This window comes from Sturnira hondurensis, unplaced genomic scaffold (assembly GCF_014824575.4).
Source record: "Sturnira hondurensis isolate 20B ecotype Veracruz unplaced genomic scaffold, ASM1482457v3 Scaffold0012803, whole genome shotgun sequence".
NCBI lineage: Eukaryota > Metazoa > Chordata > Mammalia > Chiroptera > Phyllostomidae > Sturnira > Sturnira hondurensis.
This window is the reverse complement of record NW_028085434.1, coordinates 58195-75598: the sequence shown is the minus strand read 5'-3', so window position 1 is coordinate 75598 and position 17404 is coordinate 58195. Positions and strand designations below refer to the sequence as shown.

The 17404-nt window shown below is 38.3% G+C and overlaps 1 protein-coding gene and 1 pseudogene across 1 annotated transcript; both read left to right on the top strand.

Moving 5' to 3' along the window:
* Nucleotides 1–865: 865 nt before the first annotated feature.
* On the top strand, nt 866–8920 carry LOC118997248 (olfactory receptor 10A3-like; annotated as a pseudogene).
* A 1203-nt stretch (nt 8921–10123) lies between these two features.
* On the top strand, nt 10124–12350 carry LOC118997246 (olfactory receptor 10A3-like). Its single transcript, XM_037060846.1, has one exon. It carries the CDS (start codon nt 11225–11227, stop codon nt 12167–12169), a length of 945 nt encoding a protein of 314 aa, XP_036916741.1. The 5' UTR covers nt 10124–11224; the 3' UTR covers nt 12170–12350.
* The last annotated feature ends 5054 nt before the right edge of the window (nt 12351–17404 follow it).

Here is a 17404-nt window from a genome sequence, read left to right as displayed (position 1 = left end):
AAACAAACAAACAAACACACAAAAAAAGGGCAAGAGAAGTGAGGAAAAAGCAATAAGTTTGGGGTGAAATGAAGAGGGATTAAAACAGGAAAAAAGAAAGGAGAGGAACAGAGTACTGAAAGATACAGCAACAATAAAATTAAAAAATATATACGATTACTGAAAAAGGTTTAAAAATAAAAGTAAAAAACAAAAACAAAAAAAAAACAAAAAAAAATCCAACAACAAAAACTCCTTCCTTGTTGGTTTCAAATTGTCCAATGCGGTTTTTCTCGTTTCGGTGGGACTCCTCTGTGGGCTGGCTCACACCCTCCCACCAGCCAGGCTACCAGACTGGGGTGCGGGTGCCCGCACACCTGACAGGCTGCCTTGATCCCACGGGATTTGGTACTGTCCTGTGGCTGGGTGAGAAGCAAGTCAAGCTGCTTTCACAGAACACCTCAGTCCACTTTCCAGTAAAAACTTCTCCAGAAAGCGTGCCTCTCAGCCCAGCCCAATCCCCAACCTGACTGGTTAGGACAATGCTCCTCTCAAATTTCCTGGGCTGGCAGGCTGGTGGGCTGGCGACCACAGAGATCGCAACTGAACATGGCCCCCTGTCCTTGCCACCCTCCCTGCACACCTAGGCAGACAGGTCTCTGTTTTGTACTTTTAAAATGAGGTTTGAGTAAAATTTTTTACTTTTTCATTTGTATTTGAAAGATAAACTATTCAATATCCTAACCATTCTCAAAACTGCCAACTTGAAGAGCTGTCAAAATGAGTCATTTTATCCTTTGCTGAGAATTTCAGTCTCAAACTTTTCAAGGGGACTTCGTAATTAACATACAATGTGAATAAAACCACTGTGCACCCCACTACCAAAATGAAAAGGTAAAATCAAAGTTCTGTGGTTGAATTCATCCTCTTGGGCTTTTCAAATTTTCCCAAACTCCAGGAGCAGCTCTTTGGGGTTTTCTTGGTTGTTTACCTGGAGACCCTGATAGGAAATGCCATGATCATAGTCATCATCTCCCTGGAACAAAGCTTCCACATTCCCATGTATTTGTTTATCCTGAACTTGTCTGTGGTGGATCTGAGTTTCAATGCAGTCATAATGCCTGAAATGCTGGTGGTTCTCTCCACTGAGAAATCTACAATTACTCTTTCAGGATAATTTGCACAGATGTATTTCCTTCTTCTTTTTGGTGTGTCAGAATGCCTACTCCTGGGGACAATGGCTTAAGACAGATTTGCTGCCATCTGTCATTCTCTGAGCTATCCAATGATTATGAACAAAAGTGTTTTCATGAAATTAGTAATGTTCTCATGGGTCTCAGGAATCATGGTGGCTACTGTGCAGACATCATGGGTTTTTAGTTTTCCCTTCTGTGGCTCCCGTGAAATCAGCCATCTCTTCTGTGAGACTCCCCCTGTGTTAGAGCTTGCATGTGCAGACACATTTTGGTTTGAAATCTATGCATTCACTGGCACCATTTTGATTATCATGGTTCCTTTCTTTTTGATACTCTTGTCTTACATCCAAATCCTCTTTGCCATCCTGAAGATGCCATCAAACACTGGGAGGCAGAAGGCTTTTTCCACCTGTGCCTCCCATCTCACATCTGTTACCCTCTTCTATGTAACAGCCAGTATGAGCTATTTACAACCCAAATCTGGCTACTCCCCAGAAACCAAGAAAGTGATGTCATTGGCTTACACGCTGCTTATACGTCTGCTGAATCCACTGATTTACAGCTTGTGAAACAGTGAGATGAAAAGAGCTTTGATGAAGTTATGGCGAAGAAAAGTGGAATTACACACCCTCTGACTGTGCTGGGAAGCCATGAAGTATTTATTTGGTCACTGTCTGACTGAAGTCTTTTAAATGTAATAAATGGTGGAAAGGTTTGCAGTTCTTAGCATGAGTATGTTTAATTGGTTGAGTTTTTGGAGTCCAGTAATATATTAGGGCTCCTTTTTGATCATATCCTGTTGTCATTCATTTTTGCAGGGGTATATCAGTTTTCATAACATATAAAATAATACTTATCAGTTTCTCTATTATGATCTTCCAGGTCATTACTGAATTATTGTCACTAAGATGAAGCTCCAATAAACACCTAGTTTAAGATGTCCTCATGTACTGATGTTTTATTTCTGTATTACAGGTTCCTCAAAGTTGGCCTGATGGGATGGAGTGTATGTGCTTTTACATTTTAATAGCTACTACAGAATTACTCTTGAAAACGTTTGCAACTCCAGGTGAACCTGAAGGCCCTCCAAGAGGGTAGGGTTTCAAGAGACCAACAAACTGGGGAGATTTTAATTTCTGGAGGGAAAACCTGTTCCGTGAATGGCTAAATTAGTGTAGTCATTTTGGGGAGACCACGCTAGTTCTGTGTCCTGGACTCACACTGGTTATTACTCAAAACAGGACTTCTTTGGTGTTTTTCCAGATACTCATCAGAATGTTAGTGAGCAGAGAACTATGTGGAACTTCCTTGAAGTCTCACTTGATGGTGTGGGTATATTTTTCAGCCACAGACCACTCTCTGTTGAGACTTTCATTAAATTTCCCTTTGTAGGCCCCAAAATGCTATGATACTTTGTTTATAAACATAGCATGATTCATTTTTTATTATAGAAAACTAAGTGATTAAATATTTGTGCATATTTTGCATGTCCTCCAATCATGTCATTAACTATCACATGGAGAGAAAGAAAGAATAATTTCTCACCTGAAGCATTTCAAACATTTAATGTTTGCCTCCAATTTTGCGTTGCTATTTATAAACAGGGAGGGACCCCTTTATTGAATCCATAACACATGAGCTTCTACTGCTCTCAGTGTCTGCTCCAGGGATGATAACAAAGGGGTAAAACATTATTCCCACTGTCACTCAGTTGTGAAAAAACCAATCTTTTAATTACTACTATCTTTGCCAGAAATGAGAAGTAAAGAAGCAAAGCTGATTGGATTTCCACAAAAGGAAATTTCATCATCAAAGGGTCAAAACCAGATTGTGTAATATTTGAATGTCATATACTCTTTTCAGTAGAGCATTGAACAGGCATTTGGAAGTCCTTTAATCAGATTCTGTCCCTTGGTGTCCTGAAATGTCCTCATAGCCCTTATAGAGGGATCAATTAAATGAGGTCCATCAAGGGAAAAACAACCTCCCAGGGCCTAAATTCCAAGACAGATACACAACTTTCATTTCAATTTTTGTTCTTTCTCTCATTTGTTTATTCTTTCATTGATTATACAAGTTTTGTTAGAGGTGACTTAATGTGACTGTCCCTGGGGAAATACAGTCTCTGTCCTTGAGGGATTCTAAGTTGGCAGATTGGAAGATCACTAATTTTGGGAGGTCACAGAGTCCACCCACACCATACCTCTGTCTTCAGGTGAGGAACAGAAGCTGAACTGGCAAGGTTGTACAGGTGATGATTTCAAAGTCACAGTGGTTCTCCATTTAGTTGTGACTTTGACAAAAGCCATAAGTAAATGTTATCATTCTACACTAAAGGGCAGCAATTCTGGTGACACCAGCTTTAGCCTTATAGCCGCTAATAGGATGGAAACCTGAAATCATGCTTTCCTGGCTTTCAGGCTGACATAGAGATTTCCAGGCACATGCTAGGTGGACAATAAAAGACTGCACTTTTAAAATGTGAAACTTATGATGTCTCCCTTTGCTTAAAACATGTGAAAACATGCCCTTTTCCCCATCTGATATGTTTTTCCCTGTTTTTCAGCTGATTAACTGTTATTCTCTCCTTAGACCTCCTTAAAGTGTCCTTTCCTTAAGGCAACGATTCTTGAACTCTTTAACTCTGTCTTCTTTTCTCAAATCTCCCTCTGAACTCTGTCCTTTCTTCATAGCCCTCTATTTAACTGTGTATCTCACAGCAGTTGCCTGCTGGATATTTGAAAGCTCCAGGCTGCTTTGGGACACAGCTCCTTTGTTCCTTATCAGGCCCCGTGTGTCCCTGGGTGGGTTTTGCTGTGACTTAACCCTGTGTACAGTCCTGGTGTCCAGGAGTGGAGATGAAGATTCTTAATGTAGTAACTTTCATATAGTTTTCCTGCTCTTATTGGGGCACATGGGCCACTTCTGCAGTTTCAGAAGGTTCAGAGATTCTTAGGAGTGAAAATCATTTGAGACTCCCATCCAGATTTCCCATCATATATGTCAAGTCTTTATTTTTCCCCAACTCTGGCTTCAACCTTGCATAAGAGAACTTCTTTGATTAAGCACTGAGTTATTTTTGAACCTCATTCATGGAACTCAAACTTCAGCTTTTTGTGCCTGGTCATTGTGAGAGATGAAGATGCTTGTGATCCACTGAAACATCCGTTGGCTCTCACACTTCACTTTTACTGGTTCACTGATTGTACTCAGCTTGGTGGTTATCTATGTGCAGGGATCACTGCAACACTATAACGACTATATAATTCTACTCTGCTTTGATTTATCAGCCTTCATCCTTTCCTACCTTTTGATGCCCAAATTGTTGCACTGGCTAGTACATTTTCTGACACAGTTACATCATTCTAAGTCGCTATTCCTGAAAGCTTTTATCACTAAATTGGTGGCCTAGGATGTCATCAGATTTTTAAAAATGTTCTACATGTGATTAAGAAAGATGTGCTTTCTTCTGTGTTTTCACACAGTGTTCTTCATACATGTATTAGACTAAGTCACATTGTGAATATTTTCTTTCTCCTTACTTATTTATTTATTTATTACTTCTACCAATTAAAGAGGCATGTTACAGTATGCCACTGTGATTGACACTCTTCAGTTTCCCTGTGATTCAGTCAATAAACTCTGAGTATATTTTCAGCTATATTATTTAACACTTCCAGGTTTAGAATTGTTCTATCTTCTTGGAGAATTGCACATTTTCTGTTCAATTATAATTGAATTATAACATAATTAAACAGTTTTATTTTATGTAACTATTATTTTTGAGTATCATTTTCCTTCTTATGTTTAGCCTTTTCCTACCCTTATGATTTAGATGTATCTGCACTGAGGAGTGCTGTGGGGAAAGAATAAATCAGGACAGCAGTGTTGTGGTTGGGGTTCAATTTTAAAGAGGTTAATTTTTAAAGAGGATCTCATGGGGAAGACACACCTTGGGCAAAGGGACGTAAGGGAGTTAGAGTTTTCTGAGAGCGTAGTCCATGTTTAGGGACAAAACAAAGGCAGTAGCTGTGAGATGAGAACATTGCTCATGGGTGTGAGAAAGAGCAAAGCAGCTGCATGGCTGAATGGGAGTGAACAACGTGTAACTATTGTGTCAAAGATGAGCCCAGAGACCCGAGAGAATAATAGGGAAATAGATCTTTAGTGTATATTTTTTTATTTTGGCTTCAACAGTGAATGGGATAGAGTGCTATGGAAGTATTTTTGAACTGGGGAAAGGAAGGAAGGAAGGAACGAAGGAAGAAAGGAAGGAAGGAAGGAAGGATTAATTTGGAGATTATGGCAATTATCCAATGAGAGAAGGAAGTAATTTGGACCAGGAGGTTAGATTTAGTAAAGGTGACAATTTTTTTAATCCTCACCTGAGAATGTTTTATTGATTTTACTTCAAAAGGATTTTACTTATTTATTTTTAGAGAGAGGGAAAAAGAGAGGGAGAGACATATCAATCAGTTGCATCTCTCACACAACCTGAATAGGGACTGAACCAGGACCTCTGCGATGTGCCTTGACTGGGAATCAAACTGACAACCTTTCAGGTTGTGGAATGATGCTCAACCAACTGAGCCATACCAGTCAGGGCTGTTTCAATGACTTTAAAGACAGAAGAAAGGGGTCATGGTGGTTGGGAGAGAAAGACAAACATCAGTTGGCTGCCTCCTGTACCTGCTCTTACTGGAGATAGAACCAGCAGCCTTTGGGTGTGCAGGACAACACCCCAAACAAATGAACCACCTGGCCCTGGCTGGGAAAGGTGAGGATTTTTAACACTGTATTTTGAAGATGGAGCCACAGACAGGTTATGGTTTTGATATGCTTTGGGAGAAAAAATGGATTCCTTGGCTTTTGTCCTGTGAAACTAGAAGCTTTAAGCTGCTGTTACCTTGGATGAGGAGTGCAGAAGGTGTAGCAGATTTTACCAAAGGACCAAGAGTTCATTTGCATACATCGATAAGTAAAATTGTGTTTCCTTAATTTAAAATGTACTTATTGGTAATCTATATTCTATTTCTGACTTCCTGTAAACATGAGAGATACTTGCAGATTACTTAAAAGTTTCTGAGACTTCACCTTTCTATTTCCACATTCAGTTGCTGTTGTTCAGTTTTATTGCAAAGTATGTTATGTATATAATTGCCATGTATTTGAATTTATTAATATTTTCTTTCTGACAAGGACATAGTCAACTTTTATAAATATTCCATAAATATTTTGGGAAAATATAGTTAGCAACATAAAAAGTGTTGTTTCTGTCTTATATTTATTCTCTCTCATTATCATCTGTTAAATCAAAATTTTATTATTAAAATATTACCACCTGTATGTCTTTTTGTCTGTTTTGTATGTCAGTCATTGAGGAAGAAGTGTTAAACTTTCCACTTTTTGATTTTTGTTTTATCAATTCAGTACTATTGTTAGAAATTACAGTTTGATATTAACAACATTACATCCTTTTTACCCTCATTAGCATGTATCTGAAGTTTTCCTATACACTTTTCACTGAAGTCTGATACACACATGCGAAAGTGTAAAAGTTGTGACTCCACATCCTGATGACTCCTCACAGAGTACACATCACCTGCATTACCATTGCTGACCAATAAATACAAAACATCAATATTACAAAAGCCCTCATGAGATTTTATGGGGCATCGGTCATGGGCAGCATTTCCCACACCTGGCACAGGTGACTAGTTCACACATGGGGTGTTATCCAACCATGCTGAGTGTTATGGGAAGGGCCCTTGGATTAGAAGCTGTGAATGGAAACCTCCTTTTCTCAGGATAACTGGTACATTTTTTCAATGCACACAGATCACAAGAAAGAAGGAAGCCTTATTGCTGCCAGGAGGGATTAATTTCCTTGAGAATGAATCCTACTGCAGGCATGTGGCAATGATAGGTAGACAAAGGTAATCTGGCCACACCATCCAGTTCTGAAGACAGCCAGGCCTGCAGACTCATTTATGTCTTCACTCTGCTGGGACTGAGCCAATGGCTTACTAATTGTTCAAACCAGTTTGGACTGAACCCTGAGTCTCTGGCTCTCAAATGTATCTCAGGATACTAATGATGTTATTTTTATGTTATGGACAAGGTAACGGATTCAGAGGAGATAAATGACTTGTTCTAATCAACAAAATTGTCCGGATTGTATGATTCCTAGTTTAAAATTTCTGTGTATGAAAACAATTGTGATGACTTTTTTTCTCAAAAATTTTCAGTGACTCAAATGACCAAAAGTTCTTGGATGGGGGTGGGGCATCCAGGCTTTCTATAAAGCTTCCCTAGACTGCCTTCACTTGTTTCTAACCACAACCAAACTGTGCCCCCATCTAATCAGATGCCCTGCCTGTAGGTCCCCAGCCTTTGCTCACACCATCACCCCTCACCCCTCACACCACTCTCTTTTTCCCCATTTACAACCTTTATGCACCCTCTGCTTTTACCTCCTGTTGAGGGATGTCATGGTGAAACTGAGTCTCTTGTGTGAAGAGGCATTTTTCCCTGTGGGAATGTGAGGGAGGATGACTCCAGGTTTGAGCCCTTGAGCTTTCTCCCTGGAGGGGCCACGTTCAAACCTGTTAGTTATTATGTGATAATATAGAAAAGCGTTTTTGAAGTGATTTCACATTCCCTAGGGAGGGAGTCTCCAGGGCATACATTCAATGTCATATAATGTTCTAGAATCAGTGCACTAAATCACTGAGTTGTATGTACAAGAAAGTGGCTTTGGCTACAGGAAGAACTCCTGATACAGTAGTGGGAAACTTAAAGAGACAAAGTCAATAGGTAAGAGGGTGAAGCGTCTGCTTGTGTGCCTGCTGGTGGGTTTTCCATGTATATTTCCTCTCCCTGATAGTTGGAGATGCAGTGGAAGGGATTTCTCTGTGCTCAGGAATCACGAGACACAGCTGAACGAACCACTTGAATTGGCAGACTCTTGGTTTTGATGCTATTTGTTTTCTCTTCTTTTTAGAGAAGAGTTCAGGCAACAATTAGGAGTAGAAGTATTTTTCATGAACTAAACACCAATCTTAGAGGTTTGCAGCTGGAAGGGAACTTGCTAATTAAGTCTAATTCTTCTGTTTTTCAATTGCAAGGATGAAAGCTACAGAAGGGAGTGATCAGACGGTGTAAGGGTCTTCTTCTGAGTTATAGAGAAAAGAAGAGTGTCTGTGGTCAGCTGCTCTTCATCACTCACGAATGTTCTGTTCCATAGCTCTCTCACAGTGAGTCCTAAAAGGTGTTCTTCTTTATTTATATGATACCACAGATTTTCTGATTTTGATAAAATCTATCCATTTTTAAATGTTAGCAAGTGAATATATATTGTTCTCTTTTTTTTCATTAGAAATGGGTTTTAGCTGTTTGATCCTGTGACTACGTTTGAGTAGTTTTAGGTGATTTTTTAATATCCAAATTTTAATTATTGTGGTTAACAGAGGCATTTAATTTTAATGGATGATTGTGGTCAAGCACAGAAAGAAATCAACCTGCCATCTGCCTGCTAATGTCCCAATGATCTGTACTCAGACAATATTAAATGACTTCAGCTTCCTTTGTCCTTCCTGTGTTCTGCAGGGGTGACTTTTCTTGCAAATTTCCCCAGCTGCCACGGATGAGAGTAATCATGACTGAGACATGATATGATCTGCTTGGGGAGGAGAAGTGGCCATTTTCCCAGAGGAACAAGGCTGTGAGTGGTGGCAAGTTTCTCAGGGGAAAAAGGTGTTGAGCTCCCTCTTCTAGGGCCTTTTATTGGGTTGTAATACACAGGAATACAGGGTGGCAAGAATCAAAAAGTAGATAACATTTCAAAGAAATCTGAGGGCTTAGTATGAGTCAGAGTCTGTCAGGAACAGAGTTTTAGGGTTTCCTGCTCAAACCCGTAACATATGAATGAGAGCATTCTTAGCAGAGCAGATATCATAGGTTTATCAGGAAGTCTTTGTGATGCCAGATTTTTCCTTCGGACAAGTTCTAGCAAGGCAAGTAGCTGCACCTCTCCCCATCAGGTACTCAGGCTTTAGGGGATTAGAGCCAGGAAGGGCTTCTCCCAGAGGACATGGGGACGTGGGCTTTGTCAAAGCTGGGGGGCGAGAGTCCATTGCTCTTTGTTGTAGGGCCACCCCCGCCCCCCCGCTCCGATTCCTTCCATGAAGGCCTCCCAAATGATGGAGTCTGGCTTAGGTTGCCCCCCCGCTATGAGGGGCCTTATCCATCATTGACTTCTGACAAGCTTTGGGGGCAGGGAGAGGAAACTGAGGCAGCATTTGCTACAAGAGAAAGCTTTGTCTCCTGAGGCTCGAATTCCGAAGGTCACCCCTCACCCTTAGTCACAAGGGGTCGAGATACAATTCCTAGAAAGGAGCAGAGTGGTCTACAACAGTGTTCTGGGTTTCTCACTTCTCAGGATGTGTTTGCTGGTTTGCAAAACATCACACAAAGGACAATAGGCCTCCATTGTAGTAATAATGTGTCATGAGATACCTCTGACATGAGCATCTCTCTTTTCTATTTTCTCCTTCCTTGTAATGTGACTTCCACTGATGACACCTATGATTATGGTTGTTCACCACCACCCCCACCCATTCAGAATTAATCTGACCCTCTTTGAAGTATCTAACCCACTTGTTATTACTTTTGCTTCTCCAAAGTTTTGTGTGCTGGTTTCACTTTTAAAAGACACTCTATTCCTTAAAGTTATCATGGATTTTCCTCATTTCCCTCCCATATTCATCAAATATCAATCTAGTATTTATTATTGGTCAGGGATTATTTTAGACATTGTGACTATAGCAAAGAACAAAAAAAGTCTTTGAATCCTGGAATTTATGTTTCAGTAAGAGAGTTAGATTTTATATATACTGTATATATAAATATATTTACTTACATATAAATTATACTATTTAACTTATAGATATAAATTAGTTTATAGTTATATGTTAACTATATATTTATAGTTATAATCTCAGTTGGTGGCCATGAAGAAAATAGAGCAAGGTATCATGGGAGGAGTTTGAGGGTGCTGATGGAAGGGTGGAATGCTAGTTTATGTAGCCTTTGCAGCTCTCTGTGGAGTTGTAGGATCAAATGTGTGCCTGAGATGGCTGAGCCTAGAAAACCTCAGTTGCTTAATCAGTGTGTGTTGAATAACTGATGATGAAATGAACTTCTTCATGAGAAAACAAATTGAAGGAGAGAAAGGAGAAAGAGAAGGAGAGAGTGGAAATATAAAATTAGTATCAGAATGACCATAATTGGACTTTTTTAAAATCATCATGGTCACATGTATGAGCCAGAGAGAACTGGCTCTTAAAATCCTTCATGCAGTCCAATTTTAATGTAATTGGTTATGACCAGTCTATGCAGAAACCAATAAGCCAGAAGGCAATTCACATTATTTACAGATCACTTAAGATAGGTGTATCTGAAGGACAACCCCTCTTTGTGTGTTCTGTGGCATTTTCATAGTCAGCCAAGTCACATACATGTATGATAAATATTTGTAACAAATATACAACAACATTGCTGTAAGTTTGAACTGTTAAATTGCTATAAAAATTTTGTGGGTATCTTTTTTTCATTTGTCAACTTTTTAAAACTTTAATTTTTTATAGTCTTAAATTTTATATTATTTTAAATCAGGAAAATGAATGACACTGATAGTAATGCCATGAAGATGGAATCTAAATTATGCATTTTGTTTTGAGGTTATGTTTAACGTTCAAACTACATAATGTAAAAGTTGCAAAAGAACTTTGATATACTTTGTACTTTACAGACAAGATTTCTGGGCCAGCATTCTTTACTTCCTCCTTTCTGTTTGAAAAATTCATTAATCTGAGAAACTGGCCATTCTCCATAATTGCCACACTGAGTTCCTGCCGTGGGCGAGTTCTCTTTTTGGATCATCTGCCAAGTACACCTGGGGTAAGGGTAGACACTGACTCAGCTATTGGACGGTGACTCCCTAAGTCATATATTACGTCTATAAATGTGAAACATGCTGTACTACTGAAATGAAAAGGCAAAATCAAAGTTCTGTGGTTGAATTCATCCTCTTGGGCTTTTCAAACTTTCCTGAACTTGAAGAGCAGCTCTTTGGAATTTTCTTGGTTGTTTACCTGGTGACTCTGATAGGAAATGCCATGATCATAGTCATCATCTCCCTGGAACAGAGTCTCCATGTTCCCCTGTATCTATTCCTCCTGAACTTGTCTGTGCTGGATGTGAGTTTCAGTGCAGCCATCATGCCTGAAATGCTGGTGGTTCTCTCCACTGAGAAATCATCAATTTCATTTGTGAGTTGTTGTGCACAAATGTATTTCATTATTTTTTTTGGTGGGACAGAATGCTGTCTCCTGGGGACAATGGCTTATGACAGATTTGCTGCCATCTGTCATCCTCTGAGCTACCCAATGATTATGAACAAAAGTGTTTTCATAAAGTTAGTAATGTTCTCGTGGGTGTTAGGAATCATAGTGGCTGGTGTTCCAACATCATGGGTGTTTAGTTTTCCATTTTGTGGCCCCAGTGAAATTAATCATATCTCTTGTGAAGCCCCAGCAGTGTTAGAGCTTGCATGTGCAGACACGTTTTGGTTTGAACTCTATGCACTCATTACCACTGTTTTGATTATTATCGTTCCTTTCTTTTTGATACTCTTGTCTTACATTCGAATCCTCTTTGCCATCCTGAAGATGCCATCAAACACTGGGAGGCAGAAGGCTTTTTCCACCTGTGCCTCCCATCTCACGTCTGTTACCCTTTTTTATGGCACAGGCACTATGAGCTATTTACAACCCAAATCTGACTACTCCCCAGAAACCAAGAAAGTGATGTCATTGGCTTACTCACTTCTTACGCCTCTGCTGAATCCACTGATCTACAGCTTTCGAAACAGTGAGATGAAAAGAGCTTTGATGAAGTTATGGCGAAGAAAAGTGGACTTACACACTCTCTGACTGTGCTGGGAAGCCATGAGATATTTTTTTGGTTGCTGTCTGACTGAACTCTTTTAAATTTAACAAATGGTGGAAAGGTTTGCAGTTCTTGTTATGAGTAAGCTTAACTTTTCGAGTTCTCCAAATATGCTAATATAGTAGGGTTATCTATACACATTTTTTTCATAAATGCATTATATTTTTTATGTTGGGTATAACACCATTTCTTCAAAATACTGTTTATTGGAGGCCATGCATGTTTTTGTTAGATTTTTGTACCTTCAGAGTATGCTAAATAAAAACCTTCTGTTATATATTCATAAATACTCGTCGTTTAATATCTGCAGAGTTGGTTTTCAATCCTGAGTTTGATGGGTTAGAGCAACTGTGAATTTGCACACTTTCATAAATATTACCAAATTACCTGTTAAAATTTCATCAACAGATTACTGAAACTTGGATAATAACCAAATGCTGTATAATATTGTTTTCAATCAAAAAGCAAAGTAGCATCAGCAAGAAAGTTTGGTTGAATCTTATTCCTTGATATCTTGAAATTTCTGTCTCATAGCTCTTAAAAGAACCAATACAAATAAGACTTATTTAAAACAAACAAGCAAAAAAAAAAAAAGGAAGATAAACATCATGTTTCTGCTTAATCATTCTTTAGTTCATTTGTTCATTCATTAAACGTAGAAATCAAATTTTTTAGTACCTCATTTTATTTATTTTTCCAGCTTTCATGAGATATAATTGACAACTAAAATTGATATATTTAGAGTACAATGTGATGATTCGATATACGTACATTGTAAAATGATTACCATAATGAAGCTAATCAACCCATCCTTCACCTTACTTAGTCACATTTTTGTGTTTTGGTTGAGAACAGTTGAGTTCTATGAGCAAATTTCAAGTATGCGATACATTATTATTAGCTCCAGTCACCATATGGAACACTAGATCCTACAAAATTAACTCATCTTGTAACTGAACATTTGCGCCCTTTGACCAGCACCTCCCCACTTTCCCTGCCACCCCAACCAGCCCCTGGGAACCACCATTCTACTGTCTGTTTATATGTTAGGTTTGAAGTTTTTACTTATATATATATATATTTAAAATTCTACATATAAGTGTTACCATACAGTATTTGTCTTTCTCTGTCTGGCTTATTTCACTCGTCATAATGCCTCTTCAGGACCTAGAGTTCATTTTGGACACATTAATAAATAAAAATGTGTTTACTTAATTTAAAATGTTTTTATTAGTAGCTTATATTTCACTTCTGACTTCCTATAAACAGGAGAGATACTTGCAGATTACTTAAAAGTTTCTGAGATTTTAGCTTTCTTTTTCCATATTTGGTTGCCGTTGTTCAGTTTTATTGCAAAGTATGCTATGTATATGATTGCCACATATTTGAATTTATTAATATTTTGTTTCTGACAAGGACATAATCAATTTTTATCAATATTCCATAAATATTTGAGGAAAATATAGTTAGCAGCATAAAAAGCATTGTTTCTGTCTTATATTTACTCTCTCTCATTATCATCTGTTTAATCAAAATTTTATCATTAAAATAGTACCACCTGTATGTCTTTTTGTCTGTTTTGTATGTCAATCATTGAGGAAGAAGTGTTAAACTTTCCACTTTTTGATTTTTGTTTTATCAATTCAGTACTATTGTTAGGAATTACCGTTTGATATTAGCAACATTACATCCTTTTTATCCCCATTAGCATGTATCTGAAGTTTTTCTATACGCTTTTCACTGAAGTCTGATACACACATGGGAAAGTGTAAAAATTGTGACTCTGCATTCTGATGACTCCTCACAGAGTACACATCACCTGCATTACCTTTGCCAACTAATAAATAGAACAAATCAGTATGATAAAAGCCCTCATGAGATTTTATGGGGCATGGGGCATGGGCAGCATTTCCCATACCTGGCATAGGCGACTAGTTCACACATGGGGTGTTATCCAACCATGCTGAGTGTTATGGGAAGGGCCCTTGGATTAGAAGCTGTGAATGGAAACCTCCTTTTCTCAGGATAACTGGTACCTTTTTCAATGCACACAGACCACAAGAAAGAAGACTGATTGCTGCCAGGAGGGATTAATTTCCTTGAGAATGAATCCTACTGCAGGCATGTGGCAATGATAAGTAGACAAAGGTAATCTGGCCACACCACCCAGTTCTGAAGAAAGCCAAGCCTGTAGACTCATTTATGTCTTCACTCTGCTGGGACTGAGCCAATGGCTTACTAATTGTTCAAACCAGTTTGGACTGAACCCTGAGTCCCTGGCTCTCACATGTATCTCAGGATACTAATGATGTTATGTTTATGTTATGGACAAGGTAACAGATTCAGAGGAGATAAATGACTTGTTATAATCAACAAAATTGTCCAGATTGTATGATTCCTAGTTTAAAATTTCTATGTATGAAAACAATTGTGATGACTTTTTTTCTCAAAAATTTTCAGTGACTCAAATGACCAAAAGTTCTTGGATGGGGGTGGGGCACCCAGGCTTTCTACAAAGCTTCCCTAGACTGCCTTCACTTTTTTCTAACCACAACCAAACTGTGCCCCCATCTAATCAGATGCCCTGCCTGTAGGTCCCCTGCCTTTGCTCACACCATCACCCCTCACCCCTCACACCACTCTCTTTTTTCCCCATTGACAACCTTTATGCAGCCTCTGCTTTTACCTCCTGTTGAGGGATGTCATGGTGAATCTGAGTCTCTTGTGTGATGAGGCATTTTTCCCTGTGGGAATGTGAGGGAGGATAACTCCACGTTTGTGCCCTTGAGCTTTCTCCCTGGAGGGGCCACGTTCAAACCTGTTAGTTATTATGTGATAATATAGTAAAGCATTTTTGAAGTGATTTCACATTCCCCAGGGAGGGAGTCTCCAGGGCATACATTCAGTGTCATATAATGTTCTAGAATCAGTGCACTAAATCACTGAGTTGTATGTACAAGAAGGTGGCTTTGGCTACAGGAAGAACTCCTGATACAGTAGTGGGAAACTTAAAGAGACAAAGTCAATAGGTAAGAGGGTGAAGCGTCTGCTTGTGTGCCTGCTGGTGGGTTTTCCATGTATATTTCCTCTCCCTGATAGTTGGAGATGCAGTGGAAGGAATTTCCCTTCCCTTGAGGGAGAGAGGGGAGGAGTCTCAGGAATCAAGAGACACAAGTAAACCATTTGAAATATTAGACTCTTGGTTTTGATGCTATTTGTTTTCTCTTCTTTTTAGAGAAGAGTTCAGGCAACAATTAGGGGTAGAAGTATTTTTCATGAACTAATCACCAAATCTTAGAGGTTTGCAACTAAGGGAACTTGCTAAATAAGTCTAATTCTTCTTTTTTTCAATTGCAAGGATGAAAGCTACAGAAGGGAGTGATCAGATGGTGTAAGGGTCTTCTTCTATGTTACAGAGGAAACAAGAGTGTCTGTGGTCAGCTGCTCTTTTCCATTCATGGACATTCTTTTCAATAGCACACTCACAGAGAGTCCTAAAAGCTTTTCTTGTTTATTTATATGATATCCCAGATTTTCTGATTTTAAGAAAATTTATCCATTGTTAAATATTAGCCACTGAATATATATTATTCATTTTTTCCATTAGAAATGGGTTTTAACTGTTTGATCTTGTGGCTACATTTTAGTAATTTTAGGTGATCTTTTTTGATATCCAAATTTTAATTATTGTGGTTAACACAGCCATTGAATTTCAATGGGTGATCGTGGTCAAGCACAGAAAGAAATCAGTGTGCCTTCTGCCTGCTAATGTCCCAATGCTCTGCACTCAGAAAATATTAAATGGCTTCAGCTTACTTTGTCTTAACTGTGTTCTGGATTTCTCATTTCTCAGGGTGTGTTTGCTGGTTTGCAAAATATCACACAAAAGACAATAGGCCTCCATTGGAATAATAACGTGTCATGAGATACCTCGGACCTGAGTATCCCTCTTTTCTACTTTCTCCTTCCTCATAATGTGACTTCCACCGATGACACCTATGATTATGGTTGTTCACCCCCACCCATTCAGACTTAAGCTGATCTTTTTTGAAACGTCTAAGCCACTTGTTATTACTTTTGCTTCTCCAAAGTTTTGTGTGCTGGTTTCACTTTTTAAAGACACTCTATTCCTTAAAGTTATCATGGATTTTCCTCATTTCCCTCCCTTAATCATTAAATATCGATCTAGCATTTACTGTGGATCTGGTACTCTTTTAGACATTTGACTATAGTAAAGAACCAAAAAAGTCTTTGAATCATGGAATTTATCTTTTAGTGAGAGAATTAGATTTTATATGTATTATATATATATATAAATATACTTACTTACATATAAATTATATCATTTAACTTATAGATATAAATTAATTTATAGTTATATGTTAACTGTATAGTTATAGTTATAATCTCAGTTGGTGGCCTTGGAGAAAATAGAGCACAGTATCATGGGAGGAGTTCGAGGGTNGTAAAGAACCAAAAAAGTCTTTGAATCATGGAATTTATCTTTTAGTGAGAAAATTAGATTTTATATGTATTATATATATATAAATATACTTACTTACATATAAATTATATCATTTAACTTATAGATATAAATTAATTTATAGTTATATGTTAACTGTATAGTTATAGTTATAATCTCAGTTGGTGGCCTTGGAGAAAATAGAGCACAGTATCATGGGAGGAGTTCGAGGGTGCTGAGGCAAGGGTGGAATGCTAGTTTATGTAGCCTTTGCAGCTCTCTGTGGAGTTGTAGGATCAAATGTGTGCCTGAGATGACTGAACCGAGAAAACCTCAGTTGCTTAATCAGTGTGTGTTGAATAACTGATGATGAAATGAACTACTTCATGAGAAGACAAATTGAAGGCGAGAAAGGAGAAGGAGAAGGAGAGAGTGGAAACTAGGAAATTAGTATCAGAATGACCAAAATGTGACTTTTCTTAAATCATCATGATCACATGTATGAGCCAGAGAGAACTGGCTCTTAAAATTTCCCATGCAGTCCAATATTTATGTAATTGACTACGAACAATCTTTGCATAAACCAATAAGCCAGGAGGCAATTCACATTATTTACGGATCACTTAAGAGAGGTGTATTTGAAGGACAACCCCCCTTTGTGTGTTCTGTGGCATTTTCATATTCAGCTAAGTCACATACATATATGATAGATATTTGTAACAAATATAAAACAACTTTGCTGTAAGTTTGAACTGTT